Source organism: Trichoderma breve, chromosome 5 (genome assembly GCF_028502605.1).
Source record: "Trichoderma breve strain T069 chromosome 5, whole genome shotgun sequence".
Classification (NCBI taxonomy): domain Eukaryota; kingdom Fungi; phylum Ascomycota; class Sordariomycetes; order Hypocreales; family Hypocreaceae; genus Trichoderma; species Trichoderma breve.
This window is the reverse complement of record NC_079236.1, coordinates 1,711,639-1,736,598: the sequence shown is the minus strand read 5'-3', so window position 1 is coordinate 1,736,598 and position 24,960 is coordinate 1,711,639. Positions and strand designations below refer to the sequence as shown.

Below are 24,960 nucleotides of genomic sequence, written 5' to 3'. Positions count from 1 at the left end.
TTATGCCAAATATGTGTAAGAGTTTTCCTCTCTCTCGAGATAATCCTTCTCAATCAGACTATTGCAGGGTTAGCTCATCTGTTCGTCACTCTCGGAGATTTTTTAAGATGCTTACCTCTCGATTTCCTTCTTGATGGCGGCCGGCTCAACACTGCCTCTCTTCTTGGTCAAGTTGATGACTTCGGCCACCAGCTCCGCGTGACCCATAGTCTTACGGCTCTTCATGATGCGCACAATGGCAGCCTGGGTTTCAAACCGCCTATCCTGCGCAATCTTTTCGTGTGTAGCCTTGTTTTCTTCCTTCGTCTCCTTCAACTGGATCTGGTTGATCTTGACACGATATTTGGGGTCGGTAAACGCCTTATTAAAAGTAAATGTGTCCGTAGGATTCACATCGCGCCCCTTAGGATGCTTTGTCAACACACGCGCCTTTCCACAGGCCAATGATTGAAGTGTTCGGTCCAAATCACCGCCTTGGAGGCCCGTGGCGGCTGAAATCTGCTCATATGCCAAGAACCCATCTCCAGTGACGTCGTTGAAGAGTAAGAGTACGGCAGCCTGGAACGCCGAGACGAGGAGCTCCTTTGTTCCTTTGGGAAAGGTTGCCTTGATGGCACAGTGTGCCAGAGAGTGCTTCCATGTCAAGACTCGGCCAGTGTGTTTGCTCTTGTAGTGTCTATCAAACTGGTCGATGCGTGTGGCAACCTCCTCGGGCACATTGAGCCTAACGTCAGGATACGTTGGCCAGGCGGCAGCAGACAGGATCATAACCTGTAGGTCCACTTTGCCAACGCGGTCGGGGCTGCCCTGGCACCACTCCTTGTAGGCCTCCATCTCATCCCTGGCGAGCTCCTGATCTTTAAACATTTGCTCCAGATTATGTGTAAAGTTTGAGCCGCACTCTCCTCTCAGCTTGGTGAGCATGTTGCGTTCGGCATCTTGACTAGCGCTACGGCCCATGAGAAGGCGGCGAGCCAAGTCTTTCTTGTAAAAGGCCTCAAAGGCGTCCTTGCCCTCTATGAATCGGAACAGCTCGAGGGCCTGGTCTAACTGCCTGTCCAGCTCAGCATCTTCGTCGGCGCTACTAGCATGCCCTGCTTTCTCTGCTGCAGCTCGATCTTTGACATCGGAAAGAAGCTCCTTCGGGAGGGCTCTGATACCACCACGAAGCAGCATGTCAATGTGCTTTGCAGTCATCTCGCCTATCTTGGATGTGCCCGATGGCCAGCAGTCGGCAATCTTCCGGTCATTCATAAAATTGCCAAACGCCTCTCGCATCCCCCAAAGGAAATCTTCATCTTTGTTAAATGCGTCACGCACTGTTAGGTCCAGTGCTCGCCGCAGGTCCAAGAGGCGAAGCACCATTTCATCTCCTCGTTCCTTGTCAGCCACAATCGAAGCTCCTGTTTCCCGGATGTAATCGCTCCAAGGTGTCTTCAACTTCTTTTGTATGCCCGACAGCCTAAGAAGGTCATACAATCCCTTGAGGGACTTCACATCTCGATCAGTCAATAGGTTGGACAAGCTACCCCCATGAAGCAACTTGTCGGAATATTGGTCGATAAGAATGTTGTGCGCTAGCGTCATCGATTGTCTTTGTGTTGTGCTGTCCAGGTTGTATGTCATGCAGCGCCGATCTTCGAGCTCCAAGAGGCGATCGCATTTCTCGATGTACTCTTTCAAACTTAGAGGACTGCATGTCTCTCCAAATTCTTTGAAATACGCCTCTGAGTGCTGTAGATAGACGGGCTCAAACTGCTTTGTATATACTCCCAGCACATACAACATCATGAGAGAATCCTTGAGCAGCTCGGGCTCCTTCCGGCTGTCATTTCGGCGATCGAAATTGATCAACTCGCAAATTGCCAAGATGATTTCTGCTCCAATGGCCGGGCTTGCTTGAGCAGCCTGCGACGAGAAGGCCATTCTACAAAAGCGCGTAATAGCCAGGTCGTTTATTGATGTGAAGGATTTGAGGAGCAGGTATGTACGGTCAAGGTAGCTAAAAGTCGACCTAATGAGGATCTAAATGTCGAGTGAGCTCTATGCCACGACATACGGATCAAATGAGAAGGGTGTAACCATACCGTCTGGGAGTTCCATGTCTTCCATTCTGCCAGCGTCCTCCTCAAGACCTCAAGGCTGGAGACCTTAGCCGCGCTTTGTATCTTGGGCAAGACGATGGTCTTCAGGTGCTTGTCAACCTTATCCTTGAGCGTCCGATACACCTTCTCGGCGTTGTTACTGCGGCACATGTCCTCGACACCGCGGTAGAGACGCTCTAGCGGGATGGCCGGACTCTTGTTGCTAAATATTGCGTCGAGAGCTTCCTCGAGCTCTCTCTCCGTCCGTGCATAGTATTCTTGGATCCGCGCTTCATGGTTGACGGGGCTGCGCAGATTCTTGATAACCAGCTTCCGCGCTCCGCTATGCGGTTGAAACGCCGACTGGCGCTTTGTCAGGTCGATGACCTCGGGCATCTTGCCCCTCGCTTTGGCACTGGCCATGGTCGAGCTGTCGGAGAACCTAGGCCTCTTTGCTGCTGACGGTGAAGTCGACGACGATGAGGAAAGGCGTGGGCGGCGGCGTGAGGGAGAGGTCGGTTCAACAGTCGCTGGTTGCATGAACGTCGATTGGCACGGGCAACTCGGCGCAACCCAAGATTGTTGACAGATGGAGATAGGGATCCGGGACCGGGATTGTGGCACGCACGGCAGACTCGATGATCGGGAGACGAGACGAGACGGGCTAGTCGGATGTTTGTCGCTGTTTGCTAGCAGATGCCGTAATCTTTAGCACTGGGGGAGATCGAGTAATCGGGTGGGACTTTGGACTGGCGGTTTTGGGTCGAACTTTGGGAGCTTGGATTATTATGTCATGATGGATGGAGATGGAGGAGTTTAGGCGGGACCCCGCGATAACGAAATTCTCAGGTCGCCTCCAGTTGCCCAATTGAGGTCCACGGGTCGATTTACAGGGGGGTTTTGGCGAGTTGTTTTTGGCCTAGCGACGCGCTATAGAGCATTTAACGCGCTGCAGAACCCCTTCAAAGTTGATCGTAGCGCTCTAGCCAGCTACTGACGCACATCATCTGACATCCATTGATATATGTATCAATGACCCATTCACTCATTCATTCATTCATGACGAGAAAAATCCTTTAGCCACATCTTTACATGATATCTCACAATGTGCCATGATGTTTAAATATAAATCCTGCCGCTTTCTTGGATTTCCTCTCTCTATAGCAAACTTAGATAACCATGATAACATCTGACAAGAAGATGTCGAGGTAGATACACGTAAGAAACAGTCCTACTCCTTGCCAATCTCCAAGCAATTATCAAGGTATCTTTTAAGTGCCTCATGCGTAACAGACGTCAAGATACTCGCATCTACACCAGCTCGTTCAAGAGCACGCACCGTATTATCAACACTGAAGCGTGCCATTCCTTCATACAGCTCCCATCGGGTCTTGTGGCCACGCACCTCTTCCTCTAACATTGGGAGCAATGGAAACATCCTCAAAGGCGTGTTGGTTTGAGCAGTCTTGAGCAGCTTTATCCAAGCGGCATATGGAAGACTTTTCAGCTCGACCCCGCAAAGTCTTCCAGTCAATTCGAAAAGATCGTTCATGTCGATCGATTTCCCAACGTCTGGCGTGATGTGATACGCATGGCCTAGGTTCTGATCCGATGTTGATATGGCCTTGATGATTTCTGCAACATGATCCACAGCCATTATCTCCGTTCGTTGATTGAGCAGTAGAGGATAGGAGCCAAGTTTTGTGCAATCTGAGAGAAGTCGACCCATGAAGTCGTCTGGATTTCCCATTCCATTGGTGCTGCTACATAGTGTAAAGCCGAGACGATAAATCGCTGCCGGAAACCCTCGACGCATCAAGCAAGATACCATCTCGTCTGCCACCCACTGGCTCTGCCCGTAGCCATTCTCATATTGCAGAGCTGGCTCAAGGTATCGCTCCAGTGACTCGTCTTCTTTAAGCAAGCCATCTTCCTTCATCAACCCAGTCGTACCAAAAGCAGAAATGCTGGAAATGTAATGGAACGGCTTCAAATGCCCATCACTAGCGAATTTGAGTAAGTGATATGTTCCTATAACATTGGTCTCGACGTGGCTCAAATACGGCTGCGTGTAATCGACGTGTGCTCCAAGATGATAGACGACATCCGTCTGATCGACCAAGCGATTGTAGGCACTCGTCTCGAGGCCTAGCATTGGCTGGCTAAAGTCACCGGCTACCGCTTCAATCCGGGACTTGATCGACTCGGTGATGGAATGGCCGTACCGCTTGAAGTTATCCGACAGCCTTTTCAAAGCTTGATCGCCCGTGGTAGCTCGCACGAGGCAGCGAATTTTGCCGATTTCGGGCACTTTCAATAATTCTTGTAGCAGAAAGGGCGCTATAAACCCGGTTGCTCCAGTAAAAAGCACATTGCGTATGTCTTTTCGTTGTGGAGTTTTGCTAGACAGGAATTCGATCTTGCCGCTGAACAGCTTGACATCTTCCTGCATCATGGCTGTCACTGATTTCCCATAGCCCGACTTTTGGCCTTTTTGGGCCTGCTCAATAACCGAAACCTGGTCCTTGAACAGTGGGTTCTCGTAGACTTGATCAGTCCGAAGAGCAACATTAAAAGTCTTGTGGATATGCCCTAGCAATGCCGTGACACCAAGAGAAGTCCCACCAAGGAGAAAGAAGTTACTCTCTATATTTATGGCCTCTGTAGGAACTGCGATGAGAATCTGAGCCCAGAGTTGCTTCAGTTCCTTTTCCGTCTCGTTGAGTCCTCCAAAATCCGGCGTGTTGGCGGCCAAGATACAGGCGTGACGCCTTTGGAGCCTCTGTTCCAACAGTTCTGACATCTCTCCGTGGGCAATTTTACCATTGCTGTTCAATGGTAGCTGTTCGAATTCAATGAGTTCCGGAATCATATACTTGGGCAGTCTCCTCTTTGCCTCAACAAGAAGCTCATCGAAATTTCTTTGTCCGTTCCCATATACAACGCAGGCAATAAGATGGTTAGCATTTGAGATGGAACTTGTGTGCTTCAAAGCTACGACATTTTGAACCAGCTTTGTTCGCATAAGCTCCATCTCAACAACCTCTAATTGTACGCGGTGGCCGTTGAGCTTGACCTCCCGATTCTTGCGACCCGCCCAACACATATAATCGTCGTATATGTCAATCTTGTCACCTGTACGGTACAGACTAATGTGTATTTTTGAATTGTAAGGATGGACCATGGAAATGAAGGATTCCGATGTTTTCTCATCGTCGAAGAGATAGCCAGGGGATAAACCAGGTCCACCAAGCCAAAGCTCCCCAGACCCCGGACTGGTGACGAGTTTTCCATCTTCGTCGAGGACATAAGCTTCTGTTTGATATGCGGGCTTTCCGAGAGGCATGCGACCCAGATCAACATCTTCTTGTGTTATAAGATGAAAAAATGAAAAGATAGAACACTCAGCTGGACCATATCCATTGACGAGTTGCTTCGGCGCACCCTCCTGGAAGACGATCTTGCATGCCCCGATACTGGGCAACTCCCCAGTCACTATGAGCGTGTGTATTTTGGAAAAGGCATTTGGACTGAAGCTTGCAATGTTACTAAAGAGGCTCGACGTAGTCACCAGAGTTGTAACATCTCTTCTCGCCAAAGTCTCCGCAAATTTGCCGGGGCTCAGGAGCTCCCGCCGGTCTACCACAACAATGGTGGCACCAAGTAGCAAAGCAACCCATATATCGACGAGCGAAGCATCAAAGCCAATGCTGTTAATATGACCAAATCTTTGCCCACTGACTGTTGACTGTCTCCAGATTTCATCAAGAGCCAACCTTACGATGCCACGACCAAGAACTTGAATTCCCTTCGGCATGCCAGTAGTTCCCGATGAGAATATAACATGAGATCGAAAGTCATAGGGGGTGTCTTTTGGTAAAAGGACTTGGCTTGGACGAGTTGTCGTGAAAGAGTTGGAATTGTGATACTTTGAAATATCCACATTGATCGTCGAGCCACCAAATTGAAAGCGATTTTGGTTAATGTCATCAACAATCAGGTATCTAGCCTTGGCGAACGTGAGACGCGCATGAATATCTGTGTCGGAAAGCGTTTCTTCTAATGGAAGGCAAGTTCCCCCTGCATAGACAATGGCGAGTTGGGAAACAATATGATGGACGCCATGTCCAGTAAGAATGCCCACAATATCTTGATAGGCAATGCCAGCTTCCACTAATTCATGGCCCAGCGACTGTGCCATGAGATGGAGATCTTTGTACGTAATGGTGCTTTCATCGAAGATGACGGCTATATCGTTTGGTTTGCTGCGGGACATGGCGGCGACAATCGGGCCAATGCCCATTTCTTCCATGTTTAAGGATAACATCGTCACGAAAAAAAGACTCTGGCAAGACAACGAAAGCTTCAAAGAATTGAGAAGTTCAGATGATGTGACCAAGATATTGCTACTGGAGTAGTGTTTGGATTTCTGACAACATGGGATATCATTCTGTTTAAATATCTACGCAAATCCCCCCATATGCTCGACTCACAGTTTTCTGCTCAGGTCAGCGAAGCCTCGTGAACGGCCATCAAGAAGAGAGGGGGACACCAGCATCACGGCCATGTCACGAAAAATCTAATACGATTGATCACAATCACGATCAAAATGACGCCCACGCTCTATATGGAAATGGCCGGTTCGAAAGGATGGAGTGACGCCAGATAAACGATATATGAACAAAGCTGAAACTTCACTCGTAGTTATCTTGAAGCTTACAAGATAATTTACAAACTAACTTCCTCCTCAGGGTTACCTGCGGTGCCATGGTTGGGTTAATTATGATATGAAAGCATGTGTGTGTTTTCGATTTCGATTTGGTGTTATTACAAGATCAATTTTTCATGTTCCCGACCTCGTTGTCGTGTTACACAGGGCCGAGCCTGTTCGAGCCTGTTCTAGTTCCCATCATGATTCGCTGTCAGACTATGTTTTAATTAACTGCATCATAACATTCCTCAATCTCAGATTTGCTTTGCCACCTGTCGATCTGCCCATATCGGGGCTATAACCGATATCTTATGCATAAGCAGCCCACCCTATAAAGACGAGTTAGTATATTCAGCTGTCACACCAAGTGAGAAGTCAGATTAGAAAAGGTCTCAGTATTACGTACCAGAATACAACACCGCAAGATTTCGCTCGTCTGTTGCCTGGTTGATGAGATCATTGACTGTGGCCGTCACGCTCAGCGTCTTCGAAAGCTTCTTCCTCACCACTTCCAGGGCTCGGTCGCCTTCAGACGGCTCATTCAGGTGGCTCCCAGATTTCTTTCCCTTCTTCGTGTCCACATCTGCTTGGTCGGCGTCATCAATGGCTCCGTCATCATCTTGTCGGGCCTTTTGCAATTTGGCTAGCCGTACAGGAGACACGGACCAGCTATACAGAGGATCGTATCGTAACACATCTAAGATTGTCATGATTGAGTACTGCTCCTCTCTGAGAGCATCAAGAGTGACCTCACAGCAGCGGCGGAATACACCCTCTGTCTTTGTTATTCCCATGCCATCCACAATATCTCTGGTGAGGCGGAAGGGTACAAGCTCCGGCACGGGTAGAATTCTGCCAGTCTCAAACGCGATGCCCAGGTCAATATGGACGACCTCTCCGGTCTTGGTATCCAGCAGGATGTTGTGGCCGTGGCGGTCGCCTAAGCCGAGCACGTGTCCGAGCATCGATATAGCGGCCGTGCTGCGCGTGTATGCTAGCCGCTTTACAAACCACTCGTCAGGGTCTACAAAGTACTCCATGAAGAAGTATCGCATGACGGGCTGAAACCTTTCTGTGACCTTTCGGTATGTGCTAATACGCTGTTCCACCGTTCTGTTCTGGACATTGAATATCTCTTTTCTGCATTGCGAGCCCTTAAGATCGCGTGGGTAGTATCGTTCATGTGCTGGCATGAGAAATTCATGTAGAGGAATTGTGTCGCGGACAAACTCGATAAGTCCAGACGAGGCTGTCAGCGGAAGCACTTTATATGTTCGAATGCCTAGGTTCCTTTGTCGTGTAGCTCTATGAAGCTTGAGCAGGGACGACACTGCCGCAAAGACTTGCTCCATGATGGCGTCTTGACGAAGATCGTCCTGCCCACCCTTCACCAACTGCTTATATTTTGCGCCATCAGTTCCAATGGCGGTGATAATCTTCGGTGCACTCACACCCGAGGCGATTGTCATAGTTGGTTCGAGTCTTGAGATCAAGGGGACCCTGGAATAATCCCTGTTGGCATTGACCTCAATGTGCATGGTCGGGGGAGGTATGCGAAACTTTGCGAGATAGTTCATCAAATTTTTGGCTGCTGTAGAATCTTTCAACGCAACTTTGGCACCGGACTTGTACTTTGCTTGGTCTCTTTCTAGAGCAAGGCCGTGATAGCCTTTGCTTGTCTTCTCAATCGAAACCCAGATGTCGGCAACGGCTTTTGTGCTTGCAAGCTTTGTTGCGATTTTGTCGTTGGCCCTGACACGGAGGACTGCAACCTCGTCCTTTTGTTGCACCCTCGCTTTTGTGCCAGACCAGATATGATACATACCATGGTAAGGGTGATCCACGCAAATATTGTACACCAAATTTGAGAGAAGCTCCTGAAACGCTGAATCTTGGTTCTGTAGTCGCGATGTCAACTGGCTCATAAGGCCTGCGAATTTGGCTGTGGGGACTTTAGAGAGATGCCGCGTTACTGCCTTGTTAGTTGCTTCATCGTCTGACTTTTCGAGCCACAGCGCCGTGAATCGCAAGGCATCATTGTTATGTTCGTCAGAAGAGGCCAGTGACAGTAGATAGTTTTCAAGACTTAGACGAACAAACTCGCTGCGAGTCATTTCAACACGGCGTAGCTCTTGCTCATCAAGGTCAAGCCACTGCTTTTCCTTTGACAAGACATGTGTGTATTTGGCTTTCAGTTGCGAATCTCTTGTGGAGGAAATAAGTGACTTTAGTTCCTCAACTTCATCATTCTTGCCTTTCTTCAAGTTTTGCAAACGTGTGAGATCCTCCAAGCTGTCCGGATCTTGGAGCTGCTCATCGCAAAAGACGGCAAATTGGTGAAATACCAAGCCCGCTTCTTTTGCCTCGACGCCGCCTTTGAGCTCCTTAAGTGCTGGCTCTAAATACTTCTTTTGTATATCTCGGGGCTTCTCCAAGCGTGCAACGGACATCCTATGGCCAATCTTCGAAAGAAGGTCGGATCGGCTCACAGGTATTGCTTGTTTCTTCAACGCTGTGGGGTTATCGATGCCCTGTAGCATTTTGATCGATGTGGTCATCTCTCCGTGGTCCCATAGTGAGTTTGCCACTTCTATCTTGATAGCAACATCGACATGAACGCCCAAGTCTTCGCAAGGCTTTATAAGATCACTGAGAGCCGTCGAAATGTTTAGCGATTCTTGTGTAGCTTGGTGATAGCGATAGATACCGGAAGCTAAAAGCATCGACTTGATTTCCATCTGCCGTATGCCTGCCACGGAGAGTGTGGCATTTCCAAGAAGTGATGCATGTTGAGTGAACATGCTCATGGTCGTTCCTCGACAAGACAGGATTTGGCTGACATCGTCATATCTGTATTCATCTTAGTAGCTGCAGCTTCACTTGACATTTGGGGATATTTTCACTTACATGCCACTTTTCATCCATTGGCTGCGTTCCTGAAACCGGCTCATCAGACTCTCCAGTTCCGTTACATCTGCAATGTTCAAAATCTCGTCTAGTTCAGAGAGTGCTGCCAAAGCTCCTAGTCCACTCCTCAATGCTGTTGCATTACGGTTGCCGCCGACCAGATTTTTCATTGTACGAGCAAAACCATCATATACGGCTGTCCGGACTGATAAGAGGTTCGTAGCCTGATGCATAGTCTGGTACGCCTTATATGTTACGACAGCATGATGGTCGCTTGTGGCTGGCACGGGAAGATTCCATATTTCGAGTCTTCTAGCAGTATGAAATGTGCTTTTTATAGAAGACGGCGTTGAGCCAAGATTCTGCTGGGTTTGCAATAGAGAATTAGACAACCCGGCGAATCCAAGACTGCCAAGTGCCTTTACTAGGGCATGGGCGTCCGATTCTGAAGTATTTTGTCGCAGGCGAATATGGCTATCGTACTGAGCGCCCCGGAATGCTAGATTCTTTGTCCCTTCTTGCTCGTATTCCAAACGAGATAGGACATTTGACAAGCTGGCATCTTCAGGCAAGCCGTAGTACGCGTCCGGATCATCAATATTTTCGAAGATCGCCAACAAAGTTTCCTTGATATCCGCTTCTTTGGCAATGGAAGCCCTTCGAGATGCGCGGGCTGTTTCCGAAGTGGCTATTTCAGCGAATAGGAGAGCCGTTTTGTGCATACCACACCGGGTCGCGGATGACGCTGCCATAGAGTAATCAACATCCAGCCAGTGTAGTCGATCTGCTATAGACACTTCTTTGGGGTATTCTTGCGTTCTAAGATAGAGAATCGTGTTGATCAGGAGTTTGATGTTATCTCTAGCCGTAGGCTCAGTCGATCCTAGCCATTGCTTTAGGGCGCCAGACAGTGACTTCTTCGTAGCTTGTTGCTGCTCTAATTGGAAGTAGAGCACTAGGTGAACGATGAAAGGGAAGGCCTTTTCAGCAAATCCGCTCACTTTTAGAAGCACTGGCGCGAGTACGGAGAGAAGGATTGAACTGGGTACTGATTGAGCAAGGAATGCACTCAACCGACGTAGCCAGTTCTGCGAGGTAACATCTTCAGCCCAAGAAAACTGATCATCCTCTGGTAGTTCAGCAGACGCGGCTTCTGAAGGAGGAGTGCGATACGCGCCCCATTGAGATGCGACGAAAAGCGACTCAGACAAGCTTCGCTGCCCCGCCGTGACAAGGGGTCCATCGTCTTCCACGACGGCTTGCGATATTGCGGTTCGCAAAGTGGCTTCAGCTAAACCGGCTGTGACAGAATTGGGATCCATCGTAAGACCTTGAAGGAGATGAAGGAGACCCATTTCGGATCCATGGGGTCCTGGCGCTATCTTTTCATATTGATCAAGCCGTGATTCTCTCAAGATATCTTCAGGTATAGTCCCAGAGGCTAGGAACGAACGACCGACGACACGTCCTACCCAGGATAGATAGTTCTCACTGAGACTTTGTGCTCCACAACTCTTCCATACCGCTGAAGCATGAGCAATGGCACTCTGATCGCTATCAATAACGTCGTTCCTACTATGTGTTGGGATCGTAAAATCGCCACAAAGAAGGCCAAGGGCGAGTTGTCGCGAAGCTTCGTTGAGGAGCTGGCTCTCTGATGTTTCATCATTTAGTATATCTAAAAGGAGCTTGCTTTCCGAAGTATTCTTCTCTGCATTCCCGGAAGATCGTATATGGGCTGCCGACAGTGTGATGGATTTGAAGAGGTCATTCTGCGCCTGGCTCTCGAATCTAGGGGATGTATAATCTGCTAGATACTGGCTGAACCACTCATGGAACTTCTGTGCCTTGCTCATAGTGGCCTTGAACTGGCTCTCCTGTGTAGTGCTGGATTGACTGGACTCAAGGAAAACCCTCAGAGATGCTAAGGCGGACAGAGAGTAGCCAGCAAGAAATGAGGGTACTTGGGTCAAGTAGGTTTTACCCCGAGAGAGTAGATATTGGCTAATTCCGAGCGCATCGTCTGCGCATTCTGAGTCCACAATGAAGCCCCGAATAGAGCTCAAGAGCATCTCCAAGCAGTATGACTCCAAAGCCACAGGCCCAGCCAAGCAGACCAGTATCCTCACCTTGCGAAGTACAGAGCATGCATGAAGAGAGCCGAGCGCCGGATGCACTGTATTGAACAGCCTCCTAGCGATTGCAACTACCACGGCTGGCGTCCAGAGGTCGTGAAATTGGAATTCTGTACCTTGGCAAAGACGGATAAGTTCATTGAACACTGGCTTGGCTCTAAACATCGGCTGCTGGTTCGGCGGAAGATTGGCAGGTGAATGTGCAATAGCCTTGATTGCTTGCAAATTTTCGCCTGCGTATTTGAGGTGCGCTTGTTTTAAAAAGACCTTCTCCACAGGATCTTCTTGATCAATAAGGTCAAACAAAAGGGCAACTATGTCGATGAAATGAACATATACCGACTCGATGTATGGCTTTGTGCCCAGTTTTTGCTTGATGCGATCTTCTCCCTTTATCTTTTCTTGGCTCCCAAACGTAGTCGCATATAGTAAGCCATATGACAGCGCGGTTGCGAAGTTTTGTTGGATAAGCTGAGTCTCTGGTATGCCAACGAGTCGAGCTATGTCGGCACTCGTATTTTCCTGTCCTCGCATTATTGCTAGACCGATGGCTTCAGCTTGTGCAGATTTTAACAAATCCCCAAGGCTGGCATATCCAAAGATAGAATACGGAATGGTTTCAACAGTCTTCATTTCCAGCCAAGTGTATAGTAGCTGGCGAGAAAACAGCTGAAAGAGTTCTGTTGGAGACTTGAGGTTTAGGACCAGGGATATGTCAGCTAAACATCGTTTTGCGTAATCGGCTGATTGTGATATGTTGCCTGGAGTTTCAAAAATATGATAGGTGCATCTCCTGAGAAGAGTAGGCCAGCTGCAAGCGATCTTGGATAGAACCAACAAACGGAAGGCAATGCCTGCGCTATTGTCAGGGTCTGCTGGAAGGTTGTCTAAGATGTCGACAAAAACCTCATCATGCAGCATCAAAATATAGAGCTCAAATACATCAGCCACCCTCTCTGCAATGAAGCATTTGACTTTCATTGGACCCTTTTTTAGTATGAGGAGCAATGATGTTCGACATGAATCAAGCCCAAGGCTACTTCCGTATTCAGGATTGATTCTCAAAAGAGTGAATAATAAGCGGGCGAGAGACATTTGAGTCTTGGGAGAAAGAATGTTGGAAGGCAAGCAGACTTTGACAAAGTGATCATAAAGATCGCCAACCCTATCTGCCAGATTCTGGTTATCATGAAGCCAGGTATTGCTTAGGCCATCGATCACCTCAATGCAAGTGGTCTGGGCAACTTCACATGACTGATATTCGGGTTTTCCGACTATCTCTCCAAGCCTCTCAACTATATCCAAAGCCGATTCTCCATCCATGATAAGGTCTGATCTAACAATCTCTATTAAGAGACGCTGGCATGAGAGTAGCTCGTCATCGGACAGTGCCAAGAGTTCCTTGATGTATGAAGATGTCAACAAGCCCAGTTGACTTCTATCCTGGTAGATGAGTTTTAGGAGTGTTAGTCGCAGCCTCGTGTCGATGTCGAATGCTTGGGCATTTAGACAGAGCTGTATATTCTGCCTTGGGGCTGAATAAGCATTGGATGCCGTCACAACTTGGCTGTCGTAGGAGCCGAAATCGTCATCCAGATCCATGAAGTCTGAATGGTCTCCTGAGCGCTGACTTGCCTGTCGCTGCTCTATGACTTCGGACATCTTGGAAAGAAGATTAAGAATGCCTGGACTATTCGCACACATCTGGCCTAGATTGGTTGTGCTGATTTCGGGTATGCAGGGCCTCAACTCTTTCAAAGTCAACTCGACGAATGCCGCAGGCTCAACTGAACTCAATGCAGCTAATATACCGCCCTCGGCTAGCTCCAATAGAAGCGTCTCGAGGGAAGAAGATTGAGTCGAATTAAGGTCGTTTAGATGTGGTATCAGTAACGTTCCCATGATACAAGCAGACATGAGGCTTCGAAACCGATCAAATGATATTTGAGTTCCGCCATCACTGGCTTTTTTCGTCCATGAGACACACAGCTCTTTCAGCTCTTCGAGTTTGGGATAGATGAGTTCTAAAACAAGCTTCTTTAGAGCGAAAAAACTGGTGGCATCTGCAGCCAGAGGGAGAGCTTCTTTAGCCGATGAATAACAGCACTCGTTGGAAATGGTATCGCTAGTTTCATGTCCCAATAGGAGAAGGTACTCGTTAAAATCTCCAATCTCTCTCTGGGATATCCATGTCTCGCCCAATGAACCACCAGAGGCAGAATCTTGGCGAGTTAAAGAAATGGGTTGAGCTCCACAGCATAGATGCAAAATGTTGACGAGATCATTAGGGCGTGTATGTGCGGATTGAAATGAAGCATATGATAGCTCGCCTAGTAAGTATATCAGTATTAGTATGTATCATGTAGTTTTCTGACCTTGAAACGTACTCGGATTCCACCGTAAGAAAACCCATCTTATGATGTGGCTCGAGGTGCTATGGCTAGCGCTGGGCAGCCTTGAATTGCGAACATGGAATAAATGTGACATCAATGCAAGAGATGTGTCGCATAACACACCAGGTCCGTTGATATCTGCTGTTGTAATTATGCTGTTTATATCGTCGGACAGGTTATGGTATGGCAAAATATCAGTTTCGATTATGCTGTGCAGTAAGAGACATGCAGCACGACTTGTTGCTGGAAGGCTGACTGAACGGGCAGCCAAATGCCATATTTGCCTCCATATGTCTTGTTGAAGTCGACACTCTTTGGACCATAGAGCGCAGCTATAGAAACATGGTTAGTATTGGGTAGGCACAGACGCGGCTCGATATCTCACCTGGCGCAGGCAATTAAGGCCCAGGACGCTGTGATGGTACTTTTATCTCCAGCGAAGCCAACAAGGTCTACGAGAAGATCGTCGATTTCGTTGGCACTCAGCGTATTGGTTACAAGCATGAATGGAACCAGCTGCAAAGCAGTTCGAACAACTCCGGCATGTTGCGACTTGAGCTTGATTCTGATGGGATTTGGGTCCTGTTGGATCCGTCGCCTTTTCCTGGGTTGCTCTCTATTGTCGGCATAATTATCAATGGTATCCTTCTTAGGACGTAACAATATCGCCTCCAAGAGGGCAAGGTTCTGAACTATTGCCCAGTGGCTTTCTCCTTCGATATCGTGAGGACGGAGTCCAAATAGGCCAAGTTGCATGACATGCCCTCGTGATGGTGATGGGGTGAAGGTTAAATCAGCAAGTTGTAGACGAAATGCCTCGCTTCGTTTGGAATACTCTTGCCATAGAGGCTCGATCAAGTTTTCCAATTCATTGCGTACGTTTGCGTCCCAAAGATTAACCGCAAGATGCTCCAGATGTAGATGCATAAGATATATGCTCCTGCATATCTCATTCCTTAGAGCTTTAATAAGTTCATCCTGAGAGACCTTTTCCGCGCGCCACCAGTAGCCCATATGAGGTAGCAGGTCTTTCGCCAAAGCAATCGCATCGTCAAGGTTATCTGCTTCAGTGGCTCGAAAGACTGTATTAATGATTGAAAAGCACAGTGTCTGCGTGGAACCGGGGCTAAGATGCTTGGTATTCAAGACTCTCAGGGCTAGGTTGGTAATGTCTTGCGCTCCCCGAGGGATCGGAGCATTGGCTGCTGAGACTAGATGATAGAGTCCTTCAAGAGCATCCTTCAATGGGCCACCTTCTGCCTGTCCAGTATGACGTTGGGCTTGTGTTGCCGAGTTTGACCTTGGCAAGGACCGAGCAGAGGCAGTCGGTGCGGGAGAAGGCCTCGTAGTGTGAGGCAAAGAGGCTGTGTTGGATTCATTCGGAAGGATATGGTGGGCAATATCGAGAAATAAGTCGACACAAGCCTGCCATGGCTCTGCCTTTTTTCTGGCAAAGAGCTCAGCGTTAGCCTGCCGAGACACAATTTCTGTCAATGCTTTGACATAATCTTGCAATAGCGGCCGCACAAAATCCTCATCAGGTCCAGGCAAGACTTGGGTGATGTGATCTATGACGGCCAGCATCGTCTTTCGTCCTATCTTGGCGGCTCCACGGATTGCCGCCATCCTGACTGCAGCCGCACATTTGGACAGCCGTGTTGCGGCGGTATTCGCTGTCGACTGTGATTTCTTCTTGTCATAATAATTTGGCTTTTCACGGAGCACGAAGTTAAATATGGCTTCAAATATCTCGTGGTAGCTTTTGTCTCCTAGCTTGGATCTGAATAATGTTAGAGCTGGAGGTGCCATGACACGGGGGAGTAAGTCATACAGATTCGCTGATCTATTTCTTGGGTTCAAAAATTGGGATAGATCTTAAGAAGAACATTAATAATGCTGAACTCGGTTTGGGCAACTGTGGCTCTTCACGTACCATCCACAGCTTTCTCACGTTCTTTGACGTTGCCTGATTTCACCTTGTCTGGGGTCATTGTTAGTGAGAATAAGACACATTATAAGAGAAGACCATATACGCACTCGCTAGGAGCATGACGCTCTCTCCGTGAGAGTCAGAGGACGCCATTGTGATTTTTGCATTCGTAAAAACGAATCGCCAAGTCTAATATCTATAATATGACTATTGCAGGCTTGCTGATGCGTATCGGATTTCTATATGTATTTTGGCCATAGAATGGTTCGCGTCGCGACAGTGCTGCAGCTGTCAATGAGACGCTGGAGTAGCGGCAGTGCGTATGAGTGTCTATGATGAGAGTATCATAAAAGAAAAACCAACGAGCTAGATTAAAAAGAAGAGAAAAATCACAGAGGAAAAAACACAAGTTATATATAAGAACAAGGCGACTTTTTACGCTCAAATCACGAACAATTCACTTGTCTCCAGGCTTTCCACGAGCTGCGGCCCGTTGCCTAGAACTGCGTTTTGAGCTAGGCGCAAGCGTGGACTTGTTGATTGTGCCGGCAAAATCTTCACCGCCTTCCCGAAGGATGCCGCGAACGAGGCTGGCAGAATCGCCAAAATATCCAGAAGCTCCAATCCACCAACACGGTCGCTTTCTCAGGCTGGCACCGATTTGCGCGTCTGGCGGTTCTGGGCGGCTCCCGATATCGCGACTTATTCCAATTCCAATATGCAATAGCGTTTGATTGCCAAGATGGCCGAGATTACGACACTAGACGCCCTCCAGGCCCTGCACCGCGAGCTGTTGACGCTGAGCAGCGGTGGGGGCAGCAGCTCTGACAACTTGAGCAACGAGCTGCTGCTTGAAATCTTTGAGAAGGAGTTGGGGAGACTATGGGAGCGTCCGAAGAAGAGCGAAAAGAGCCGCAGTACGGTGAAGACCGGTATGATGCACGACTTTGCAAACCAGCGAGGGAACGACATGAGCTCACATCTTCTAGGCAAGGTCTCTATTGACGGCAGCGAGTATTCGGTCAACGACAAGTTCCAGCAAGATGTGTTTGCGCTATCGGATGAAATCGACCTTGACGAGGTGGAAGCCGCCAGATACCTTCTCGACTCTCAGGATGATGTCTCTGTATTGGGGCGATCGCTTCTCGAGTGTGCCGTGATCCGATTCCACCAGCAGCGGAAATATGCTCTGGATTCTTTCAGGCTATTCCTGGAGCTGAATAACCAGGACTACGAAGGAGAAGAGCCGAGCGCGTTAGAGGCCATCAAAGTTTACGTCGAGAACCGCCTACTGCGAAAAACGCATAATGGATCAAAGCGCCTTGCTTCGACTTGTTTACAGACCATGGTTGAAATCAAGTCATGGCTACAAAAACTGGGAGAAAAAATGACAGCTGCTCAGACTCTGGGTAACGTGCCCACAGATGATCTGCCAGAAGAGCTGGAAACCGTGGAGTTCTCTCGCGTGAGCCTGATTCAGCAGCACGAAGCTTTGGGTGTCATCTTGTGCGAGTGTGTGGACAAGAGGCAGGCCGAAACCGCTGAGTTTACAGAATTCATCTCCGTTCTGAAAAAGTGGGATAAGTATGATACATTACTAGGTCAGTGCCTTTACGTGCCTCTCTCCAGCAGACGTATTGACTAACGCGTACCTTATCCGAATAATAGTCCACCTCGTTCCAGCAATCGGCGCCTACATGTCTGTCTTTGCATCATCTGAAGGAGGTTATGACTTGAGGCAAGGAAGAGAGCTGAACACAAAGATTTTCCCACCCTCAGATGACTCCACTTGGCCGCTTCCCTTTCTACATGCTACAGTTCGTGCCTGGTGGCTTGCAGAGTATAGTGGGTGGTATCTAGACGATCCTCCCGAATCTGCTATCCCGCCAGGCACTGACCTTGATGAAGAGGATCGTCAGAGGTCAAAGCAGTTCTTGGACTCATTAAAAGATGGCGCGTTTGACTTCATGCTCTCGGTGGCTGGAGATATTCGATCTCCAGACTGGCACGACTCTGTTCGCGCTGGCATGCGCAAATGGCTGCAACGAAAGTCATCACCATTGGTTTCTGAGCGAACACAATTTTCCAACTTCTTTCAGCTGTGTTTGATGTCGCAGCTAGAGGTTTTCGTTGATGCCTTCATCACCAATCTACCTGATGTCCTCCGAAAGCTCAGGGTGGAAGAAGATGAGCAGCGCCAGCTCAGCCAGACACACGAACAAGACCTGGATTTGGAGAGGTTCCTTTTGATCATCGCCTACGCTTATGAGGGGCGACCTGATGCCTCTGCAAACTTTTGGCAAGACCCAGACAGCAATCTCGCCGGATTTATGCACTGGGCTTCCCGGAGAGCCTCAACGCCCTTAGTTGCAGCTTTTTGTGAGATGCTCCAGGCTATTTCCGTGAATGACGAATGTGCCACCGCAGCCCACGAGTTCCTCCTAGACGAAGGTCATCACTCGTCTGGCAAGATGAGAAGAACTCAATCCCTGACATGGGCTCAAATATTCAAAGAGCTTGATTTCTTCTCCGACAAGATTAAGCAGAAGCCTACTCCAGCCCAGACAACTAGATTTCGGGGCGGAAAGCCGGCTGCCGATGTCATAGAAACAGAGCCTGAGTCATCCATGATGCTTGAATGCTATCTGCGCCTGATAACGAAACTGGCGAGCGAGAGTGAGATTACTAGACAGTTTTTGTTGTTGAACTCGGGCTACAATCTTGTCGATATGCTGTACGAGTTGGCTAGCAGCCCTATACCTTCTCAACTACGTGGCTGCGTCTTCCTAGCCTTGAAGTCTCTGGTTAGCCGCAAGAGTCTTCAGGAGAATCATGCCATGTGGAGATGTCTGGAGAATTGGATCTCGGGTGGCTACGTTGGTGCAACAACTGCGGGCACGATACGGTCATTGCAACCAGCACCCCTGGTGTCAATGGATCGCATTTTTGACGAGATGAGCAATGGCTTTGAGGACCCCGAGTCTTTCATTAGGCTCTTGCTCGAACTGGTCACCCCTGCAAGCGATTCTAACCCTCTGAACGACGGACTGCCATTTCCAGAGAACCTTGGTGCCAGCTCTCGAGCGCCTGGAATTGAAGTCTATATCGATTTTGTGATTGGTCTTGTTTTTTCCTCAAAGATCCAGGATCTTCAAGACGTTCACCAAACGAGAGTGCTCAGACTTAGCTGCCTGGAGTTTATCCTTGCCTGCCTCACCACGTTCAACGAGGATCTCCTGGTTTTGGCGAACGAGACAAACATTGCTATCGACTCGTTAGTCTCGACGACGGATTTGGCGACATATGTCAAGATGCATCCTTTTGCGCGGGTGATGGAGTGGATGTTTAACGACAAAGTGATGACGGCCCTCTTTAACACCATTCACCAAAAGTCTGTCGATATCGGTAACGCGACTCCGGACTCACCGCTCATCTTGGGTGTGCTGCGTGCGATAGAGGTCATAACGAAAGTTCTGGACCTTGAAACCACCTACCTGGACCTTGTTCGTCCGCTAATCAAAACCCAGTCTGGTTCACGTAGGCAACCTGTCGCCAATGCTGCGTATGCCTCGTTCCAGGATGGGCTGGTGACGAGATTGAATCTTGTGGTAGATTTGGGCAAGTACTGCGGCATTGGTCACCCTGACTTGACTTTAGCCTGTCTCAAGTTGCTGGAGAAGATGTCTTCATCATCCAAGATCACAGCTGCCTGGTCTGGAACTACTCGCCACGCCCATAGAAACAAAGCGATCGTTGCCATGGAAGCAAATGGAGAGCACGAAGGCATATCGCGAGCGTTCATCGCCGAAGTAATGACGCCTCTTGAAGCTGGGAGCGGAGCAGATTCACCTCTCTATGTAACAAAGGTGTATATCTTGGACTTTTTATATCAGTGCCTTCGAATGACGCCAAAGGAGCCTACCATTGCACACTTGCTGCTGGGTTTCAAATGCGGACTGGATTCGCTCTCGGTCGAAGTCAACAGCTCTTTTGCATCCCGCACCTCACTCTTTCACAGTATACTGGGGCTCCTGCTAGAGTCTCCTTCCAACGATGCACTCGGTGGTATGAGACAGTGGTTGATTGGCATCAAATCTCGCGTGATGCGTATATTAAATATTCTCTGGAGCTCACCACTGTCATCCGGAATTGTCGTCCGAGAGCTTCGAGAGAATGAACTTCTCTTCCATCTTCTTACTCGTGAGACGGTTATCCAACCAGACCTGTCCTGGGAAGGCCAGACTGTTGGAAACTCACAATTCCCAATGACTGATGGAGCCGTGACGCTGATTGAGTTTCTGACTCTTCGAAGTATGACTATGGAATACATAGCCATGGAACTTTGCAAGATAGCACAGGGACGTATGCCTGGTGTGAAGAGACGCATATTTGATGCCCTCAACGGCCAAATTGTTTCAGAGAGCAATGAGACAATACAAACCCCGACTGTATTTGATTTGTTCGACTTCCTCCTGCCAGACGGATTTTGGGAGATCCCGCCGCCGTCGATTCAATTCTACAAAGACCTGGATCTCTCTGCATGCTTAGAGCACGATGCCGACGGCAACCAAGTATACAACCTGGAGCGAGTGAGAGAGATCCTTTTGCTAAAGAGAGGAGAAGCGCAGCAGAATGCAGTCATTGCAGCTAATGACATGGCACTTATCGAAAGAGAAGAGGTTGTGATTATGGAGTATCTTATTTCGTCTGACAGACAAAAGCAAATTTCTTCACAATGCCTCCGAGTCTTGCGGTCATGGATCAAGGTGTTGCTGGTCATGGTTGAATCTTGTGACTACAAAGGTGTAGCACAGACCTCATTCTTCCTTCAAGCATTGCAGGCTATTCTGCCAAGCCTGGAAATGTTCGCTTCAGATCGTCCAGAGGAAGCTTTGGAGCTGGCCAAGCTGGCAAGGGTCTTGCTCTTCAAGCTTGATCTCTCGCCTCTTTCAGCCGATGACAAAAGCAATAGAACTATCGGCAATCTAGTCAGCGACAAGCTGTACCAGCTTTTCCAAACTTGTCTCCAGGCCATTGGCAAGTGGGCAGGTTCTCCTCAGTTGAGATCTGTCTATTACGAGATTTGCTACCGGTATCTGACGGGCATGTCAGAAGATGTTGGGCCACTGAGCGCCAGCCGCCCAAAGACGTTCAAGACTGTTCAAGTATATGGTGAGCGACTCATCAATGTCGTCTGCGATGATGCCTACTGCGGAGAGCCGGCATGCCAGACGGCGGCCCTGATCTTCCTGGGCGCTTTGGTTCACATGGACAGCCAAGAGCGAGAGAGCTATATTGTCGAGACGCTTAACAAGCTGAATTTCATCGGTATCCTCATTGACTCTCTACGAAATATTATGAAGGAATGGCATGATGTCTTTGCTTCCAGTACGTCCCCCCTTCCCATTCTCTCAAAACCCTAAAGCCGGCCTTGAATGCTAACGATCCTTATGTCTAGACAATACCGATCAGCAAAACTTCCAGAATGCCCGTCTCTCCATCATCCTCCAGCTGGCCCAGTCTCGCACCGGTGCCAAGTACATCCTCCACGCCAACCTCTTCCGTACCCTCGAGAACTCTGGTCTCTTTGCCGCCGACCCTGAACTACAGATCGACGCAGCAAATCCTCGCGCCCTGGAGCAGCATTATGACCTGCTTGCCAGAGTTGTCCGTATCATTGGCGCAGCTATTCTCAGCCGCGGCAATAACAACGTGACGCAAGGACGCAAGTTCCTTACCGATCATCGCATGCTTGTCAGCCATGCTTTGAAGCGCAGCGCCGGCATTGGCACGGGGAATGAAGACGACCGCCTAGAGGAGCGGATTGAAGAACTCGCCGACGCACTGGTGGTCGTCATTGCTGCAACAAGCTTCTTGGAAGTAAGCCAATTCAAGCCATTGAGCCCTTTTTTTTTATGAGCCCTTTTTTTAAGGGTCTTCTGACGTTTTGAGAGAATTACGTGAAAGTGCTAACCTTATCTTCTCATAGTTTGAAAATGATATCCTGCCAGAGCCCAAGCAGCTTGACCACCCGCTGTTTCATTAGGCGAGAAGCGTGAGAGAGGATCTGGGTTTTTATTAAGGTTTTTTTTTTTTTTTTAAGAAATATGTAAGGCATGATAATGGCAAGGTGCTTTGTATTTTTGTGGTTCTTGATTTTGAGTTGTTGCTCGTTTTTCTTGAATGAAAGTAAGAAAAGATGGGCGTTTGCATGGAAAGGATTGCGCAGACACGAATCATACAGGATTCATAGGAATGGCAGCAGTAGGAGCAATTGTGGTGGTAGAGAAAGAGGAAGCAAGTCGTCTAGAGACAATAGATGTCTATACCTAGTAGCTTTATCAAGATGCAGTCACAGATACAGTGAAACATGGTAACCTAGTGTGTGCTTTCTAGAATTATCATTCCAAATTTCAGTCGCCTTTCATGAGAAATTCACATGCAGACTTCTTACGGAGGGATATCAAAATAGATTGACTGCAAATTTAGTATATTTTTCTCTTTTTTTGTAGTGATAGTAACGCTATATATAAAGAGGTTATATGGTCATATGCAAGCCTGAATATTTATGCGAAAGCAATCGAGAGTCTAGCTAGCGGCTTCTGCTGCAGTGGGAATATAAGAGTGGCAACAGTTCTCGATAAATAACGTGTCTGTGCCCTTGAGACGTATCGCTGGAGTCGTGATGGTATTGCCAAATGATATAAGAGAGTATTTCGGTTACGGCGAGACGGATGAAAATGGCGTCATTGGCTGAAGTATCCGTACAAACAGGTAGTGGTATCATTGTTCGTAATGCGTTGTTAACAAAAAGAAGAAGAGGTGTAAGTATGGCGTTATTATTCCATGGCTTGCGCTTTGCGTTTGCCTTGGCGCGTTCTCGTCATCAGTTTCAGCTCCAGCGGCCAGTACCCTTTTGTCTTTGTTGAGTAATTATCGCGAGGCTTCATGTCGATCTTTGCTCTGCACATGGGACATTTGCCCCTTGTTGATTCGATGCTAAGCGAGGAGTAGAGGCATTGGGCACAGAATAGGTGTCCTGGGGAATTTGTTAGCAGTCTGCGTGAAGATCATAACCATAGCTTGCAGTTTGCAGTTTGCAGTTCGCAGCTTGTAAGTCAAGGCACAACTTACCACAATGCGTGAGAGTCAGCCCCGTCACATCGTCCATACATATTACGCACTGGAACGCGGACAGTTTGACTCTGTTATCCACCTCTGGTTTTTTGAGCTCCTCGGGAACGTCGTTAACTTCGGTGAGGTCGATCGTAGTAAAATCCTCGTTTTTCAAATCAGCGCTCGACCCAGGTCTCGGCGGGGTAGAGCCGAACAAGGGCCAGTTTTCGCCGTCGTCGTCATCTATCACAGTCTCTAAAGATGTGGGTTGAGCGGCAGAGGTCGAGATCCTCCGCCGTTTGCTGGCATTTGGAGTAGAAGCTGAGGAGTCGTGATCTTCGGGCGGCTGCTGAGCCCGGCTGCGCAGCGATCGCCTTGATGTCGGAGGCATGTTGGTGAATGTGGAGAGAGAAGGCGAGTTGGCAGTATCGGCGATGGGCAGCGGGAAGCCTGGAAAGCCGTCAAGCTCGTAGAAAATTTCGTCAAGGGCACTGTTATCGCTATCGAAAGCGGCTTCAGCAGAGTTTGGAGGATGAGCGAAGCCTTGGCCGGAGGCTGGTGGCGAGGCTGGAGTATCGGTCGTAGCGCTAATCCGGCTAGTGGATGTTGCTCTCGGGGCGCGAGCGTGATGAAGATGACGTGAAGAAGGCGCTGCAGACGCCGAGGTGGTAGCGGAGGCGGCTTGCAAAGCGGATGCTGAGGTCGCGATTGAAGCCGGAGGTGGCGCAGGAGAGCTGCCGGAGTCGAACGGGAAGCGAAGGTCTGGGGAACGTCGCGGCGGCAGCGACGGTGACTGGAGCAAGGGCGGCTGCGAAGTGAAGGGCGTCAAGGAGGATGCGAAGTCGCTCAGGTTAAAACCAAAGGCTCTGGCAGCAAGGACACCGATGTTTGGTGCGGCAGAATCATCCTGCAGCCAGTCGGTTGGCTGATGGAGCTGGGTGCGGTAAGTCGACCAAAAGCCCGTCGACTGCGGGCCAAGCAGCAGCGGATGGCGGCTGAAGGGCGAGTTGAGGGGCGAGTAGGGATCAGGCTGCAGCGTGGTGAGGCTATCGAGGGTGACTGGAAATGGCCGTGGAGAGGCAAGTTCGGAGAAATGTGAGAGTGAGTGAGGCCGCTCCGACAGGAATCGGTTGAGTGGCGAAACCTGAGGTAGCGGCGGCAACGGCGGCAGAATCGGGCGGGCGGTGGAGGAGGTGGTGGGAAATGGTGATGAGGCAGCAGCTGAAGCTGATGCTGATGCAGCGGCAGTGACAGTAGAAGACGCCGGTGCAAACGCAGAGGCCGAGGGAGAAATAGCCGCGGGAGACGTTGGAAATGGTGAAAAGGGAAAAGAGAGTCGCTGCGGCGGTGCGGTGGACGGCGATGCAGTAGCAGTAGCAGTAGCAGTAGCAGTAGCAGTAGCAGTAGCAGTAGGAGGACCAGAGGCAGGACTAGCAGCGGCTGAAGCTGAAGCTGAGAATAGAGAGGCCGCAGAGAGCGCAGGTGGCCGTGACGAGCGATGCAAAGGCGGCAAAATCGACGCCGACGCTGATATTGATGCTGATGACTGTGTCTGTGTCTGTGCTGATGGCGGTAACGTCGATGCCGATCCTGAAGACGTCGAGAAAGTCAGAGTCGACGACGGTTGCGTTTCCATGCCCAAGTCAAAGCCAGAGCCCGAACCAGATGTTCGGCGTGGAGCCAT

At 49.1% G+C, this 24,960-nt stretch overlaps 5 protein-coding genes across 5 annotated transcripts; 1 reads left to right on the top strand and 4 right to left on the bottom strand.

The window, feature by feature from the left end:
• On the bottom strand, positions 1–2,507 carry T069G_08208 (cullin family domain-containing protein; the record flags this gene model as incomplete). Its single annotated transcript, XM_056175418.1, has 3 exons — positions 1–58; positions 116–2,025; positions 2,088–2,507. The coding sequence occupies 3 exons, from the start codon at positions 2,505–2,507 to the stop codon at positions 1–3; spliced, it is 2,388 nt and encodes a 795-aa protein (XP_056026367.1).
• Positions 2,508–3,315: 808 nt separating this feature from the next.
• Positions 3,316–6,396, bottom strand: T069G_08207 (AMP-binding enzyme domain-containing protein; the record flags this gene model as incomplete). The annotated part of the gene is made up of 1 exon (XM_056175417.1): positions 3,316–6,396. The coding sequence occupies one exon, from the start codon at positions 6,394–6,396 to the stop codon at positions 3,316–3,318; it is 3,081 nt and encodes a 1,026-aa protein (XP_056026366.1).
• Positions 6,397–7,104: 708 nt separating this feature from the next.
• T069G_08206 (telomere-length maintenance and DNA damage repair domain-containing protein) lies at positions 7,105–16,313 on the bottom strand (the record flags this gene model as incomplete). The annotated part of the gene is made up of 12 exons (XM_056175416.1): positions 7,105–7,124; positions 7,202–7,238; positions 7,302–7,574; positions 7,626–8,189; positions 8,247–9,645; positions 9,703–9,790; positions 9,848–14,167; positions 14,225–14,562; positions 14,616–16,010; positions 16,062–16,104; positions 16,164–16,211; positions 16,268–16,313. 12 exons carry the CDS (start codon positions 16,311–16,313, stop codon positions 7,105–7,107), a joined length of 8,571 nt encoding a protein of 2,856 aa, XP_056026365.1.
• Positions 16,314–16,902: 589 nt separating this feature from the next.
• T069G_08205 (nucleoporin) lies at positions 16,903–22,206 on the top strand (the record flags this gene model as incomplete). Its single annotated transcript, XM_056175415.1, has 5 exons — positions 16,903–17,092; positions 17,150–17,761; positions 17,829–21,548; positions 21,619–22,040; positions 22,150–22,206. 5 exons carry the CDS (start codon positions 16,903–16,905, stop codon positions 22,204–22,206), a joined length of 5,001 nt encoding a protein of 1,666 aa, XP_056026364.1.
• A 793-nt stretch (positions 22,207–22,999) lies between these two features.
• On the bottom strand, positions 23,000–24,960 carry T069G_08204 (zinc finger, c3HC4 type (RING finger) domain-containing protein; the record flags this gene model as incomplete). The annotated part of the gene is made up of 2 exons (XM_056175414.1): positions 23,000–23,199; positions 23,295–24,960. The coding sequence occupies 2 exons, from the start codon at positions 24,958–24,960 to the stop codon at positions 23,000–23,002; spliced, it is 1,866 nt and encodes a 621-aa protein (XP_056026363.1).